Below are 17359 nucleotides of genomic sequence, written 5' to 3'. Positions count from 1 at the left end.
AAATGGATGAGGAGATATCACTTCTTAATCCGACCTCCCGCATTTAAAAAAGTTCTGATGGACATTGACAATGTGTACCAGGATGTCATTACATCAAACACATAGGCAGCTGGTCCTTTGAGGAAGGTTGAAATATTTTGGGTGCAGCATGCCTTAATATGCTACAACAATACTTAAGACTTATTTTTTGAAATTATGCCAGAAATCATGTTCCATGAGCCCACACAGCAAACTTATATAACAATTTGTGTAGTCAGATAAATCAGATTTTCATTTTTGTGTACTGCATTTCTGAAACTCTCTACTGGAGAGTCTGGGTACTACAATGAATGTGCTTTTTCATTCTGTAGAAAAATGAATTCATGGGAGTTTTATGGTACAGTGCAATAACTGATCTCAGGCAATGTAACTTAATTACATTTCATAATATATTGCCCCTTCTAACCTATTTTTGATTACACTTCAGACTCCACAAGTGAGGCAGATGTGAAAGAATTTCTCTCACTACAGTAATGACCACAAACAAATTGGTCTGAGCCAGTGGCTGAGTGACCTTTAATACCAGCAAGATAACCTTAACTTTAGCCCCAAATAATACGATATTAGCAATAATACAACACATGCCACAAAATATGTTATTTTACTCAATATTGTTTTTATATCATATTATTAATAGGGGATGCAAAAATTGTCATACTGTATAAAATTCTGCAATCCTTATTAATCACTGTATCACTAAAAAGGGAAGCAACACACCGCAAATGCTGGCTTCAATCACTTTATTAATAGAGAGTAAAGGGCTTGTGCTATTGTCTTCCACCCATGGGGTCCATAGGGAATACAAAAGGGTCACATTTAATAGGTTTTTTGTAGAAGTCAATGGTAGCATAAATGTTAGAGAAAGGCCGTTTCAAATAATGACTAGAGTATAATCCTAAATCAATACGTCACATAATGAGTTCAAATTCTTTTCATGCAAGTCAAAAATTCACAAATGATCCTAATACTATGTTTTCTACGTTTATACAAACACATTCTCGGTATAGTTCATTTTTTAAGATCTATACAAATCCCCAGTTTCTTCCTTTAATAGAAAATGTATTTCAGTTTCAGAGAGAGACAGAAAATGGTGGATTTCTATGTAACTCTCTTTTGGGAAGGGAACTTTTCTGTGGGTTTTGTTCACGGGCCCGATGGTTTAACATGATCTGAATGTCACATTAACTTTCAACAAACATAACATTAACAGATACTGTACATATTGTATTCTTTAGTATTATTATGTATATTTTTATTTTACTTTAACAAACCAGTAGGTTCCTGATATATTCCTCAGCACTGTAGAATGCTGTACTTTTAGCAGTATGATGGTTTGGACAAACAACTATTAAAACAAGAAAATGTGTGAGCTGTGCTTATTAAAGTGTACAGTATAATACCGTATTGGCTCTATTATAGGCCGCACTGTATTATAGGCCGCACCCTAAAAAATTTATTTTTAAAGAAAAAATAATATGAGTGGAATAGTAAAGCAGTATTTTATCATTTTTGGTATCTATCAGGAAGTTAGTCAGCATATGTTATATACAAACAGAAATTTGGAAAACCAATAGCCATTTTAAGGTCCTCCCCCTTAATTCATAATGCACCTTACTTATAGATACACCACTCTGCCCCCCAGATATGCTTTATAACTCCTGATATGCCACTCCGCCCCCAGATATGCTTTATAACCCCTATGTCACTCTGCCCCCTGATATGCTTTATAACCCCTGATATGCTACTCTGCCCCCTGATATGCTACTCTGCCCCCAGATATGCTACTCTGCCCCTAATATGTTTTATAACCCCTGATATGCCACTCTGCCCCCCAGATATGTCACTCTGCCCTCTGATATGCTGCTCTGCCCACCTCCCCCAGACTTACCAATGCATCCCCATCCGATGGGCGTCTGCGCGATGCAGACAACCGCTGCTGCTGGCCGGTAGTTCCGCCGGGCTTCTTTGACGGAGCACCATAAGGTCATGTCACAAAGTGCCAGCAGCAACAGGGGTCCGGCGCCCGAAAACCGCATGTCCCGGGCATTGGGCGATATGAATTGCACATCCCTGCGCTAAACCCCAATTACAGGCCACACCCCCACTTTAAAGACTCAAAGTGGGGGGGGGAATGTGGCCTATAATCGGGCCAATATGGTAGTTTGATTTAAATTGATCTCACATTGTGAAAGAGCAATTGAAATTGATGGTTAAAGATGGTGATTCTAAGCTAGTGCTTGTATGAATGGTTCCTAGGAGTTCATCAACAAAGCCTATATATTGCTCTTGAAATGATAAATATGTGTTCAGTACATGTTCTTGCATCGTTTTTTTTTCCTTTGAGGTCAGAGCCTAAGCAGTTCTATAAGGAAGAATGGTCTTAAATTCCTCCTGAAAGTTGTGCAGGTCTAATCTGCAACTACTGGAAGCGCTTGTTTGAGGCAATTGCTGCCAAATGAGGTTGAACCAATTACTTAATCCAATACACTTACTTCACTTACTTTTCCATCAGCACTGTGAATGTTTAATACGTGTGTTTAATAAAGATATGGAAGATTATCATTGTTTGTATGCTAATTGCTTAAGTACATTGTGTTTGAATATATTTGTGGCTGAGATGTTGTTGGTCAGATCAAACTTTATGAACAATTAGTGCAGAAAACTTGGTAATTTCAAATAGGTTAAATTGCTTGCTTAATACCGTGCTTATATACATAGATAGATAGATAGATAGATAGATAGATAGAGAGAGAGTGACTAAAAATGTGCATAGCACCTTGGACGCAAAAGAAAAAATGGGAAATGTGTGCAGGCTTGTTTAATTTAGGCCACTTCTGGTTTTGTCCATTCATATTACGCATATGCTTCTGCTATACTCCTTTTATATTTTGGTTTTCAGCAACAATTTGCTTTTCAAGAAAATTGAATTTTTCGTTTTGCCAACGAATTTCTACACTTGTTAAAACTTTTATCACAGTAATAAATAAGTAGGTTACATTAAGGAAAACCTGATTGAGGGCTTGTTATATTTTGTTCAAAATATTTATTATAATATGAATAATGTAAAGCAGTTTATCTTTAACCTTGGATAATACAACAAATTTCAATATGTTTTTCTTTTGTCTGCAATGCTCCTTTTTATTTTAGACTTGAGTCTCCAACAAGAACTTTAACAATGGAAGCACCAAAGGGAGTACAAATTAGTGCTATTGCGGGCGAATTTAAGGCCAGCTGTAGAAAAGAGCTACAGCTGCAGTCCACAGATGGAGAGGTAAGTATGAGTTAAATGGCAAAATGAATAGGAAAATATTATGGTATGATTTATGAGGATAGAAATATGGAACAGTCATACTTAATGTTTATTTTTATTATTGTACAGCACTACAGAATATGATGGTGCTATATAAAACAATAAATAATACAAATCATTATTATTACTATTATTACTTATAAAGCCTACATTTTTAGCATAAATAATGTTTATGACCTTAAAATACTGTGTATGTTGAACAACATTTTTGCACTATTTTTGCTACACAGAGATATGCAGTCTAAGAAAAATAACAGTTAAGAGTGAGAGTAAAGAAAGAGAGAATCTATGTTAAAAGAAAACAAAAATTCATTAAACTCCATTTTTAACTAATAAAGTTAAACTACTTACTAATTAAAAGCACATTTGTATGGTAACAGAATTTCATTGGTTAATATCAAATCTAACGTAATTAGATTCTCTCCCTAATTCTAAATCCCATGACATTTTCTGGCTTCGGCCAATTTGGTCCAGGCCTAGGGCTACATGTCAAAGTGGGGGTCACTCTGTTGAAGATAACTGAGAAGCAGAGGATGACTAATGGTTGGTGAGAAGTAGAAGATGACTGATAGGCGCTAAGAGGTAGTAGCAGCCAAGTAGTCCAGCTAAGAAAAATATACACTCAAGTATGTTTCTTGCCTTCAGTGAAGACAGCCAGTATTTTGTAATGCTAATAACTAAAGAATGAAAACTGTAAGTGTGCATTTTATCTTCAAATAGGGCTGGAATGTATATTTTTTAATTAAACTAGGATTGTAAGATTCCAAATATGGCCCTCTTTACCTAATGTATCAACATGTCAATTTTAGTTTTGTTGATATATGTACTGTAAGAAGTGCTGCATAAATTGTTGACACTATACAACAGAAAAGTATTAAAAAAATCACTTCATCTGTTCAAGTATAAATATTACATTGGGTTTATTGTTAATATTTTAATTTCTTCACAGCTTACTAACCTGTTCTTCTTTTTCCCCTTTCAGATATTTTTAAATGCAGACACGATCAGGCTAGGAAATTTACCACACGGTTCATTTTCATCGTCATCACCTAGCTCAGCAGGACCTCGACAGACCGTCTATGAGTTGTGTGTCTGTCCCAATGGAAAACTCTATCTTTCTCCAGCTGGAGCTAGTTCTACGTGTCAATCTAGCAGCAACATCTGCTTGTGGAGCTGAAGACACCCTTGTGTTTTCACACACCAGAATAGCCTTTTGCTACTATTCCTCTGCTTCACAGCACTGCTCACTGCCCCTTGTGACACATTACAACTCTTTAATGACCTAAAGGGTCTCTTCCAGGGTAAGAGGATATATGCTAACTGTCTGTCTTTGCAGCAGTGGTTACAATCCAAAGCAGAGGACTACAAGAAGTAACCAAACATTAAATGTTATGTTCATCAGGAAACTTGGATTACTATATACATTTTTTTGTCAGAGTGACTTACACTGGTGCCTTTGCTAAATCAAGTGAAGCACATTGATCTTGAAATTGCAGGAACCTGGGAAACTTATACAGCAAAACAAAACTGAACGGCTAACCCAAGCAAATTTGCTGAATACTTACTGCGGGAATACAATAATACAACCTTGTGTGAACAATGACAGTTGTTTTAAAGCACAATTTTCCATTTAATATTTTTGGATGTATACTTTTACCCCACAAATTAAATAAGGAAATAATAAAGTATTATGTGATATTGCCTTTAATAAACAATTAAATTCAAAATATTGTTTCTAAAAACAAAAGGCTGGATTCCTTCTCGGTGTTTCATACGACCATAGAAATGAATATTTATATGTGCTTGTTCCAGCAACAGAAGTGTGTGTCATTGATTAATTAAAAATGTTAAGGAGATACATGATAATACTGCCCAGAATGCTGGCATTTTTGGCTACACAATATACAAATGGTAATAAAAGCCATATACATATTTAAAATGAGAAAAAAATATTTGTCATAATGAATAAATGTGTTTATTCTCAAAACTCCCTATAGAAGTCAAAAGGAAAAGGTACTGTATCAATTATAAATTAGTTGAGATAAATTGAATATAGGCAACTGTTTGCAAATGCAAATTATTAATATTAAGATTAATATCTTATATTACATGGTATTGTACCTTCTAATGCTTTTAGCATAAAACATTGTTGCTCAACAATGATTCCAGAGTCTGAATGTAGCACTCAAGAGTATTTGTGTGTTCCCAACTTGAGAGGCAATAGGTACTATATTGCATTAAATAATAATAATGATTTAAAAGTGCTGTTCCACCTACTCTGCTGAATATAACATTTTTAGAATCAAATTCAACATTACCAACATCATTGCTACATCTACCCAGTGCCCAAAAATAATTCTTAAGTCATGTAAAATGTTGATTAATTAATGATTTTGTAGGGAATGGTTAATTGCCACGCGACACAAAAGCATGCAGTCAATATACAAAAAGCATTCAGCCATAAAATGCATTTTAAACCTTTGGGGGGGTGCAGATCCAAAGCTGCAGCATACCATCCCTGGCGTGGTCCCATTTGTGGCAGCTTGAAGCAGCCTATCATGGCATGAAAGTGTTCCCAATGAAATCAATGAGAATGCTTTCAGTTAATGCATGTGAGGGGTCTTGTAGCTTGTAGCTGGCTGGCGGCCAGTATAGCACTTGCGTGCAAGCTAAAAATATGTTTGGTCATTAAAAATCAAACAAATATTTTGATACATTTTAATACATTCACATTATGTCACATATTAATAAAAGTAATAAAAATAAACAAAATTTAAATGAGAAATTAGCATTGTGTGTTTAAACAAATCAAGACTTTCAGTAGAAGAAGCAAGTTTCTCTGTGGTATACTGGTAGTTCTTATTCAGGTTGGTCTCCCTTCATTAAATCTTCATGAAAAAAGAGACGTAATGTGTGACCTGTAACAACGTGTAACTGTGAATTTAAAAAAAAAAAAAAACTAAAAAAATGTCTCACAAAATGTCACACAAAACATACATTCAATTTAATTTACAGTCATTTCCATTTTGGATTTTCATCAGTTTTTAACTCGTATTGTCACATTATATACAACTGATCAACATTGGATCAACATTCTTGGAGTTCCAAGAGCTTGGCTTAAATGCTCAAATACGTTCCAATCTAACTAGGTTATTACTTTGTTTTACACAAACATTTGTTTGCACAGGTTTTAAGTAATCGTGTCAAATACATTTTTTTTAAACTAAGGTGAGATGTATATCTTATTAGCAAGATCTCGTCTGGATTTTACGTGACGCATATATCTGGAAAATGTTGCCAACAATGTTATCTTTAAAGTGTAAACAGATAATGAAAATTCCCCAGGCTTGAAAACCACACTTTGTCTTTTAGATAGCGGAATAAATTTGAGTGATCTGTTATAATTTTTTAATTGTCTCCAGTGTTACAGACAGAAACCAACCTTGGATGAAACATAATTTTATAGGATTTACTGCTTTCTGTTATTTTAAAAAGATTACTTGAATAGGATTTAAAAACATGCATAAATATGAATTATCGTCACAAATATAGTTTAGTAGAACAGTTATTTGGAGAAACTGGAAGAAATCAGTTACAAAATAGGTTTAAATTAATCCAGAAAATGGCTGAATTGAAAACTGATAGATTGTTTGCTTAGAGAAATCAGATTTAGTAATTAATTGTTATGTTAAGTATTTTCTGTTTAGCACAAAGAAAATACATTATATATATATATATATATATATATTGACTTTAGATACTCTTTTCTATCTGTTTTATTCTTAGTCTAGAGGAATGAATCGTCTACTGAATCCATAGTCACGTGCCTCCAAGAAAAAGAAAATACCTTTACTTACTGGATAACTTACCTGCCCTTGCTGGTGATAAATGTGGTTAAAAACAGGTATTATTCAGTGAGTGAATCATACTTTCCTGTAAAGTTATTACTAAGATAATGTTTTCATTGGATTGCACCTCTAACATTATCATTTAGTACTGGCTACATACGGAAGCCTAATAAAGGTTGACACTTGTAAATGTTTTACACTTACATGTAGGGGGTAAACATGTTCATTTGTCAGTGGTCCATAATGTATAGTCCTTCTTTTTAAGTTTAAAGTATATATTATGACTGCTTTATGTAAACAACAGTTTCATTTGTCCAAAAAATATTTTACATGGAAATAACTTTCAGCTGAAATATACAAAACTAAAACTACATGATGTATTACATCAGTGTTCACAAACTGTCGCATTTTATGCAGCAGATTTTATTTCTTTTATGTTTGTGCAGAGACGTCCAATTACCTGTTTTTCAAATACAAGGCGCAATGAAATCGAATTGATTACTCATGAGATTACTGCAAGACAATGGCATTCTGAAATGAGTCCAACAAGAAGCTTTTGTCAAGTGTATACATAATTTATACTGTGTTATTTGCACATAGCTGGGTAACACAATTTTCTTTGTATAGATTTAGATGTAGACTTTTATTAACTATTGATTTAAGTTACAATTTGGGGTATAATAGAAATTCACTATGAAAAAGTATACACCTTGTGTATTGAATACAGTAGAATTAACGCATTTAAACTCCAAAATTATTATTTCAACTTTTGAGGTTTATTAAACGTTGACGCATTTGTCATTTGTTCTGTCTTACCGATTTAAAGTAAAGCCTCTATGAAGGTGGCTTATTTCATCAATTTATGTAGCGTATAACATTAACATTTTCATTTACACATTTCTAGGATAATATATTGTTTGCTTAATAGAAAAAACAGCTGTGATTCCGATTCACCATTTACCAACGCTGTGGTTTTCACACTGTATTTGAAATCTCATTTTACCTGTCGCTTGCCTTGTTGTTAGTATTATTTCCAAAGCCATCTGCAAAGCTGGTGTTTGTGTAATATTTGATTTTGCTACAAAACTGCATGTTTTATTCCTACAGAACTTTAAAAAGCACAAAAATCAGATTCAGCAACCAAATGCGTTTGTGCATTTCTGACGTATGCTTTGTCCAGTGTTTGCAGCTGAACATAATTATTGTGGTAATGCAACAGTTAAAGGAGGATCACAGGCCATTAAGAACGATGATTTGCAACCTTAGGCAAACATTAAGAAAAGTGCAACAACGGGATACTGATTGTGAAACCATCTTTCATTTATTTTTGGTTTCATGCACAGTTTTTGTTCACTGTTTGCTATTTCTTCACATGTCATTCTTTACGTTTTTTACATTTAGTTTTTTATCTGCTGAAAAATATGAACCATCTCCCTGTCTGTCTGTCCATCTGTCTGTTTGTAGAGTTTGGTTTTATAGGCTGCAAAATATGGATTACCCTCATGTTTGCCCATCTGTCTATCTTAAGATTGATAGAGCCTGAGAAGCACAAAATGCTAAGGAGCCCCTATTGTAAATACCCTTAAAACAAAATATTCATATGGAAATTTTCCAGAGCAAGATAAAACAACAATCTGGAATATGATACTATATAAATCACTTAATTGCAATAAGAAACTTTGCATAAACACAATAAATTAGTTTATTATATTTTCTATAACCAAAATTGATACTGAATTTTATCAATAACATTTAAGGTTCCTTATATTTCTTGTATAATTTTCATATATGTTATATTTTTTATGGACTCAACATAGTATAGTGTTTTATGTTTAAGGGTCAGGCATTTCCTATCCATATATAATATCTGTCATTAAGGCTTTAGCTCACATATGAGTAGATTCCAAATTTGCCAATTTCATATGGTGTTGTAGTGTGTTAGACTGAGTGTGTGTTTGAGTGTATGAGCCAGGAAGGTGGTGCGCAGAGTGACATGCAGGGAGCAGAGACTGAGCAGTGAAGAAACTGTACAGAGTAGTTGGCAGAGCAGTTATTTCCTGTGCCTGAGTGTGATGCGCCATGTGTATATGGCTCTGTATAGCTTCTTCACTGCTTGATCCTGATAGGCTTAAATCACATTGCTATCTATGTAAAAAAAAAATGTTAAAGACCTTTCTCATGCTTTGGATTCATCCATCAGATAAAGCACCACATACGGTGCTGTAAAAAGTTTTTACCCTTTCACTGTTTCTTCTGCTTTTGTTATTTGTCACATTTAAATGATTCAGATCATTCAATATTTTTATATATCACTTTAATATAAGACAAAAACAACATGAGTAAACACAAAATGTAGCTTTTAAATGATCAGTTCATTTACTGAATATAAAGTGTTATTCAAAACCTATATCACTCATGTGAAAAAGCAATTAGCCCCCTACACCTTGGATTCAACTCAGGACTACAAGGCCACTCCTATTGCTTCTTTTGAGACATTCAGATGTAGACTTGCTTGTGTGCTTCGGATCATTGTTCTGCTGCATAACCCAATTGCGCTTGGGCTTTAGGTCACAAACTGATGGCTGGATACTCTCCTTCAGGATTTTCTGGTGGAGAGCAAAATTCATGGTTCCATCTATTATAGCAAGCCCCCCCCTGGTCCAGAAGCATCAAAGTAGCTCCAGACCATCACAGAAGCACCGCCATGTTTGACTTTTGCTTTGATGTTCTTATTGTGGGATGCACACTAATACAAGCTTAACATAAAATGTAACAAGACATATGTCATCCAAAAAGATTCTCTTTTGACTAAATTTAAGGTAAGTGAGGGTGCCATCTTGTACTGACCCACTTGACATTTGCCCAGTTTGCTCTCTATTGCAGTTTATCAGATGGCAAGTTCAGGACTGGTGGAAAGGTACTTCTGGCCATTTATTTTATTAAATACGTTTATGAGGGGTTCCTTTAGGGTGGTTATCAGTACCAAGCAGATGTGTAGGTGCTCATTCCATACAACCCACCTATGGTTTGATCAAGTAAACCCAAAATTAGAAGCATTGCGTAAAAAAATGTCAAGCTTTAAATCTAAAGAGAAATATGTTTTACATACTGGTATAAAAATCCCTCTTTATATATAATTTGTAGTGCGCTCATAAAAGGGATGTCATCTTTCATCCTGGTGGTGCAAGCTCTACAAAAAGGCCCAGTAACATACCAGGACTGAAGGTTTTAGTAGCCCCCAAGGTTTATTAGAGCAAAATTAGGTCCTCTGAAACTGGTCACAATCTGCTGTTAATAATGTGTGTAATATTTGATCACCCAGCATGCATATTACCCAGTGTTTGTTAACATACCACTAAATAATATATTGAAAAATGAAAAATGTGTTTATTTGATCCATCATATAATTGCACATATGCGGACATTAGATTCACACATTCAATGGCATACTCCAAAACATATCCTTTTAGATCCAGATCAGGATATGTTCATGGGGAGTATATGTATGAGGAGGGGCCCTTAAACACAGATTGCACAAGGCCCCTAGTTTTCTTGTTACATCATTGGTAACATAATGGTCCAAAACACATTTGGCATACACTGTACCCGATGCAAACATCCAGACAGGGTGTAAATACTGACAAAATCCGTTTCTATTTTAGACAGGAAAAAAAGCTGTTGCCTAATATCTCCAAACAATGATAGTAAAGAGAAAAATCCCCCCCCCCGCTATGGTGTAATTAATATTATTATTAATATTATCAGGGGATGAAGTATGCCATGGGACATACAATTTTAATTTGCCATTGTTTGATACCACTGTAGATGTAAAAGTTCAAGAATAAAGTATTTTCAAAACAAAACTCTAAACAACAATAAAAATAAGTTTATAACTAAACCATAGACATTATAAGCAGCTGTTTACATAAAAATGAAGATGGGAATTATGAATAATGTGTGTGTTATTGGTTATCCAAATGTATATGAGACTAGTTTTCTCTCAATTATTTAAATGGTATTTTCAAATTATTGTTTTAGATGTGAGTTAAAGAAAATATTATACATTTACAGATGTTTATCAGAGCAATGTCTAAGGGCTTGAATTGCTTGCAAGCTTTATAAAAGCTAATGGAGTGTATTATGTACAACTAATACTCGCGATTAGTGCTTCAACAACCAAACTATTATCTATGATGAGTACATTTTGTAAGTGTTTTTGTTTATGAGATGCAAAACAATTAAAAGATGCCTCAAAATCTGTATGGAGGCATTTATTGTGCAATTTTACAAAGACATAAAAACCCAGATTCCCTGTGCTAGAGAGAAATCTATCATCTATATATCAAGACTCAATGCTAAAATCATAGATAGATAGATAGATAGATAGATAGATAGATAGATAGATAGATAGATAGATAGATAGATAGATCACAACTGGCCAGCTTGTGTACAACAAGTTACTAAAAATCAACAATCCACCATCAAACCAACTACTGAGTGACAAGTACTCAGCTGAATTGGACATGTGGTTTGAGTGATATCTATTTGTTCTTCTGTTCCAGGGTGATCATGGCAGTGTACAGGAGCATGAAAGTACTAGCACCATCATCCTTGCTTGTGTAATAGCACCATCACTCCGCATTCAATGAAGTAATGTTCAGATGTAGATTATATATATTTAGTTTATTAAGTGACACATATGCTGTACAGCAGGGGCGTCCAACATGCAGCCCGCGGGCCGCACGATCTTACGCGGGCTGCACCTCGAGCCCTGCTACAACAAGAGCCCTGCTACTTACCTGTGGGAGGGTCTTTTGTACTGCACAGAGGAAGCGGAACCCAGCAGAGTTCACGTGACATCACATGACACTGCTCCAGTCCTGCTTCCTCTGTTCAGTACCAGAGAACGCAGAGGGAGGCCGCACCCCCTGCTGAAGTCTGTGAGCGGCATCGAGGAGCTGCAGTGCAGGTAATGGGGTGGGGAGGGTGTTTGAATGAGTATGCGTGATTGAGGGAATTAATCTGTGAATGAATGAGTATATGAATTAATGAGTGTGTGTGTGTGATAGCATGAATGTGTAAGTGCTGGAACTTAGGCATGATGGGACTGTGATTGCTGTTAGCAATCACACTCCTATCATGCCAAGTCAGCCAGCACATGCTGAAACCTGGCTAGCTGCCCCCTTGTGTATTGATGCTGCCAGCAGTATGGGGTCTGCACATCACTTACAACCACCCTGTACCAGCATGTACTGGCTAACTTGGCATGATAGGAGTGTGATTGCTAACAGCATTTACTGGTTGGATGTGTAAGTGCTGGAACCTAGGCATGATGGGACTGTGATTGCTGTTAGCAATCACACTCTTATCATGCAAGTCAGCCAGTACATGCTGACACCTAGCTAGCTGCCAGCAGTATGGGGTCTGCACATCACTTACAGCCACCCTGTACCAGCATGTACTGGCTGACTTGGCATGATAGGAGTGTGATTGCTAACAGCAATCACAGCAAGCACAGTCCCATCATGCCTTGGTACCAGCATTTACTGGTTGCCTGGGTATGATAGGAGTGTGATTGCTGTTAGCAATCACACTCCTATTATGCCAAGGTATATTGCTAATTTTTTTTGTCCAATTGTGGTGTGTTACCTACTTTTTTTAAAAAAAATGTGAATTTTTATTATTATTTTTAAAGGTGGGGGGTCATTTTCGGTTTTGGCTAAGTGAACCATGAATGTTTTGGTCCAGAATTTTCATTTTGGTGCATCCCTAGAATAAATAGAACTATTTCATTTTTAATTTTCCTAAATTTGTAGTCACAAAACTTTCTAGGCCCAGAAATCAGTGAGAGGAAAAGTAAAGGTTTTTTTGTGATTTACTTTATTTTATCTGCATATTTTATTAAAGGCCATATTTTCTCACAGTGAAAAATGAGTGCGGCCCTTGCACGTATACAATTCTGATGAAGTGGCCCACTGCAGAAAAAACTTGGACACCCCTGCTGTACAGCGTACAGCTGTGTGATTTAAATATGGAGCCATTAACAAATAGATAACAAAGATACACTGATCGATACAAATACAACTGGAGTTTGTCTGTGAGCTTTCAGTTTATCCTTATGGTACTTTAATACAAAATTCCTGGCAAGAATGATGGGCTTCTAAAAAATAAACATTAAAGGCAGCACTGCTGATTACTTGCCATGTTCTCATGCAATGCATTCTCCCTTTGGCTGACACACCTCAGTAATGCCCCAAAATGACCTTACTACAAGAGGAGTATAAAAAAATACCTATAAAAACATTACTGTTTCTTTATAAAAATGAAAAAAATGTATGTTGAGAATGTACTGCCTTAAAAAGTTTTATTTGCCTTCAACTTGCTGTGAAGTGGTGAAATATTTTGCAGCTCTCAAGTGTTTTCTGGAGGAAACAAATCATCCTTGTTTTGTACGTTCAAGTTTCTGCTTACCTTTGACTAAATACTCCTGTAAGATCTCCCAGATATTAGAATTGTGCTTTTCAGTTCACTTTCTAAACGACTGTTTAATGTTCAACTGCGTTGTAAGTGAAATGTTCAATGTTGCAAATTATTTACATTCGCATTATAGTATTTATGTTTTGTTTTTGTCAATTTACCAGCTGCTGGAAAAACAGAATGTTGAGTCTCATACTGTTAAGCATCTGGATTGAGTTCATTTTATGTGAGTTCTGCCAACTAATGATTAGAGCTGAAGCTTACATTGGTATTCCGAGCCACCTTCTTTAGTACAGAATGAAAAAAATGGCAACTCAAGAATATTTTGGAATAAATTCAGTTTACAATCAGAGAAGCAAATTTATATAAAGAGATGTTTTTTTTTTGTTCCTTACATACACTATCAACAAAAAGAGGTATAAATGTAAAGTTCCATTCTAAATGATGCAGTTTTTTTAATCACATGATGCCTTTATCTTCATAACTTATATGATTGACAATGATAGCAGAGAACTGTAGCCATTTAGATACACCTTAATGCCGGTGGCATATTGGTTGGTTTAGCAGCGACATATAACATACCTGATGTTCTGAATCACTTATCTAGCTAGTTACATATAACACGTTACGTTATTACACTTTTGTTAAATTTTATTGTAGGTTTTGCATATACTTGCAAAAGGGAAATAGTTTTAAAATCTCACTTTATAAAATGACAAATTGAATCAAACAAATTACAGTATGTTTTGGGATTCTTTGAAGTATAAGTCAAATCTTTGACCTTTTTCTATATTTGCATTGGCGTCTAAAGGTGTGAGCTTTCTTAGCTTTACCATAAACTGTAGAGACTACTTTATTTTTAATGTAATTTACCAATTTCATGTGTTTTTTTACAAACCTCCAATAATGGACTTTTTCCTTACTTTTTTTTACTCTGCCCAATCATGACATATAAGCATGCTGATGACATTTTAACTGGTAAGTAGCAGTCACAGACTGATTGAAGTTCGGAGTGTCAGCATGGTGTTGAAGCTAAGATTGAAGCTGTCCACTTATAGTTCATTTTATTGATTTACTGCAGCTGCTCTCCCCTTTTTATGTAATATTTTACTTTTTTGTATTTCTCATTGTAAAAATAAATTTAGGAGCCATTGTAAGTTGTGCCCTAATAATACACCTATTCTTCTAGCAAACCATTTTATTTTGGAAACACAAAACAATAAATCATTATTATTGGTAACAAATTAGGCAGGGCAGGACTGTACAATTCATGCAGTGAGTTTTAGTTTTTGAAATACTATTCTTGAACTGGGTTTAAGACAGTTGCACATTTACAGTTGCACATTCACCAGCAAAACCTCTTGTTTGTGAAAAAAAAAACAGCAAAACCTCTTGTTTGTGGAAAAAAAACAATAAATCATTAATATTTGTGACAAAAAGGCAGATAAGGGGACTGTGCACGCGGGCAGTGTGTTTTACTTCTTTAAATACTATTCCTGAATTGGGTTTAAGACAGTTGCAGATTTACACTACAAAACCAAACAATAAGTAATTAATATTGGTGACAAATTAGATAGGGCAGTAGTCTGTGTGATGCACTAGTATACCAGTCCCAAGTAGGCTGAAGCCTTCTTGCTTGGTGTCAGAAATACAACATACCACATGCAGCGGAAACAGCAATACTATCATACATCCTGGCTGTAGTACCACATTCTGTTGTAAATTATTCTCCACTCCACCTACAAACGTGAGGCATTACCAGGGACTCACAGAGGGGTAATGTTCTGGTGCCTTGGTGAAATCAACGGCGAAATAAAATTACTAACAGTGCTACCACAACCGCCACTGGTGCCACCATTACCTCAAGCACTGCCATCACTGGAACATTATAACTACCCAGAGTAAAGGTGGACAGGCACTGTCAGAGGATAGCAGCAGATCTTTGTTTGGGGCAAAAGGAAGCAATAAAAGGGAAGGTCAACCGTGAAAAAGGATATGGTCATCGATAATGGCCTTGTTTTAGATTAGGAGTCAGAGGAAGAAGAATCAAGAGACCCATCTCCTAGTGATCTGTTGCTCATTCCACTCTCAGAAGCGGCAGCAGCAGGGTAGCTATATTTAAACAATTAATAATATAGATTCCATTTTTTCTATTATTAAGATAATAAATATGTTATATAAAGACACATTGTTTTATTACAGTTAGACTTCATCATTTCAGATATGTTAAATCATGTAAGAAAAATGTTGCTGTTTTCTTTATTTAAGGATTATCAACTGTTAGTGATCGCACGTTTATTGGTGTCGCATGATCCATTGATTACATTGTTTAAATAGCTCATTTTGCACTTCTTAGCTTATGAGTAAGCGCTAATGTGAACATGAAACACATTAAGCTTTAATCTGATCTTTGCCTTTCCTGTTTGGTGCCTGTTATGTGTGATTTCATGGCATTAAATAATTAAAGCAAAGAGAGTACAGCGGGTTTCCTTCATTAATCTGCATTGGCTGGTGTTAGATTGGAATCATCCTTTCTACTCCAGGCACCTTACTGTATATATATACTACAGACTTAATGTGTTGGCATCCCTGACCAGACTGCAAGTAAGATTTACCTGTTCTATACCACTGGTTCCCCTATATGCACTGGTGACTATACCACCACCACCATCACATACTATCATGGAACAAAAGGCTACTACCTCACCTGGTGTATAGTATCTATAGTGGGATTTTTTTTGTCTAATTTTAGTGTGTTATTTACTTTTAATAAAAGTGTGGTTTTTTTTGTTTTTGTTTTTAAAATGAAAACCAATCCTTAAATAACGGAGACACACAAATTCTATGGTGCAAACAGTCCACAGCGTTTATTAATTCACCACTAATAAAATGTTGTTCACTGTAACATAAAACATATTAATATATAATAACCCTGAATAACTTGTCCTTGCCAACCGTCATTTACAATGACATAAAAGGAGTATTCTGGTGCATCCCCCCCCCTCGTCCACCAACCAATCGACCTCCAATACTGGCCTTACCTCCAATTAGTGCCAACCACTAGCCGGCTTTTAGCTCAGTGGGCACGGCCATTATCCAGTACCGTTACCAGAGACTATAATGATAACAGTTATGCTGTACCCCGTCAATGTCTGCCTCAGTATATAATGATAACAGTTATGCTGTACCCCTGTCAATGTTTGCCTAACGATAGAAGCTATGCAGTTTTAAAGTGTGTGTGTGTGCTGATGTAAGTTAAAGGTGATTCTATACGGTGGCAGAGACTCCTGCTTTTAGGAATACCCTCCAGAATGCTGTTTCCAAATCACAAAAGGCCTCAGAATTTAATCAGAACCGAGGAGTTGGGAAACTAAACTCGTTGTCTGAAAACTTACGTGGCAAAAAAATCTTTATCTGTATCGATTTTGCTTGCTGTGCACAAGCTTATGGCAGGTGTGAAAAAATTTTGTAAAGTAAAAATGCTTTCAAAAATATACATGTTAATAGTTTATTTTTTTTCATTTAACATAAATCCACAAAGCTTGCACTGTTTTTCTGCATAAATAATAATTGCTTGCCCGGGTGCAGCTGCTGCCAGATACATACAGTGTCCAGAAAAGGAGATTTGCACTCACAGGTCTCTTTCATAAATAATACATTATTCAACAGATAAGTAGAATCAACA

General features: G+C 35.4%; 1 protein-coding gene across 1 annotated transcript in view; it reads left to right on the top strand.

Moving 5' to 3' along the window:
• Positions 1-5096, top strand: part of SGCZ (sarcoglycan zeta) — a 331004-nt gene extending 325908 nt beyond the window's left edge. Inside the window, exons 10-11 of the mRNA XM_053458748.1 lie at positions 3187-3310; positions 4332-5096. Of these exons, the coding sequence (XP_053314723.1) occupies positions 3187-3310; positions 4332-4526 (319 nt within the window). The 3' untranslated portion in view covers positions 4527-5096. The remainder of the gene's footprint in view (positions 1-3186; positions 3311-4331) is intronic.
• The last annotated feature ends 12263 nt before the right edge of the window (positions 5097-17359 follow it).

The sequence above is a fragment of the Spea bombifrons genome, chromosome 1 (genome assembly GCF_027358695.1).
Source record: "Spea bombifrons isolate aSpeBom1 chromosome 1, aSpeBom1.2.pri, whole genome shotgun sequence".
In the NCBI taxonomy this organism is placed as follows: domain Eukaryota; kingdom Metazoa; phylum Chordata; class Amphibia; order Anura; family Pelobatidae; genus Spea; species Spea bombifrons.
This window is presented reverse-complemented; position numbering and strand designations above follow the sequence as displayed.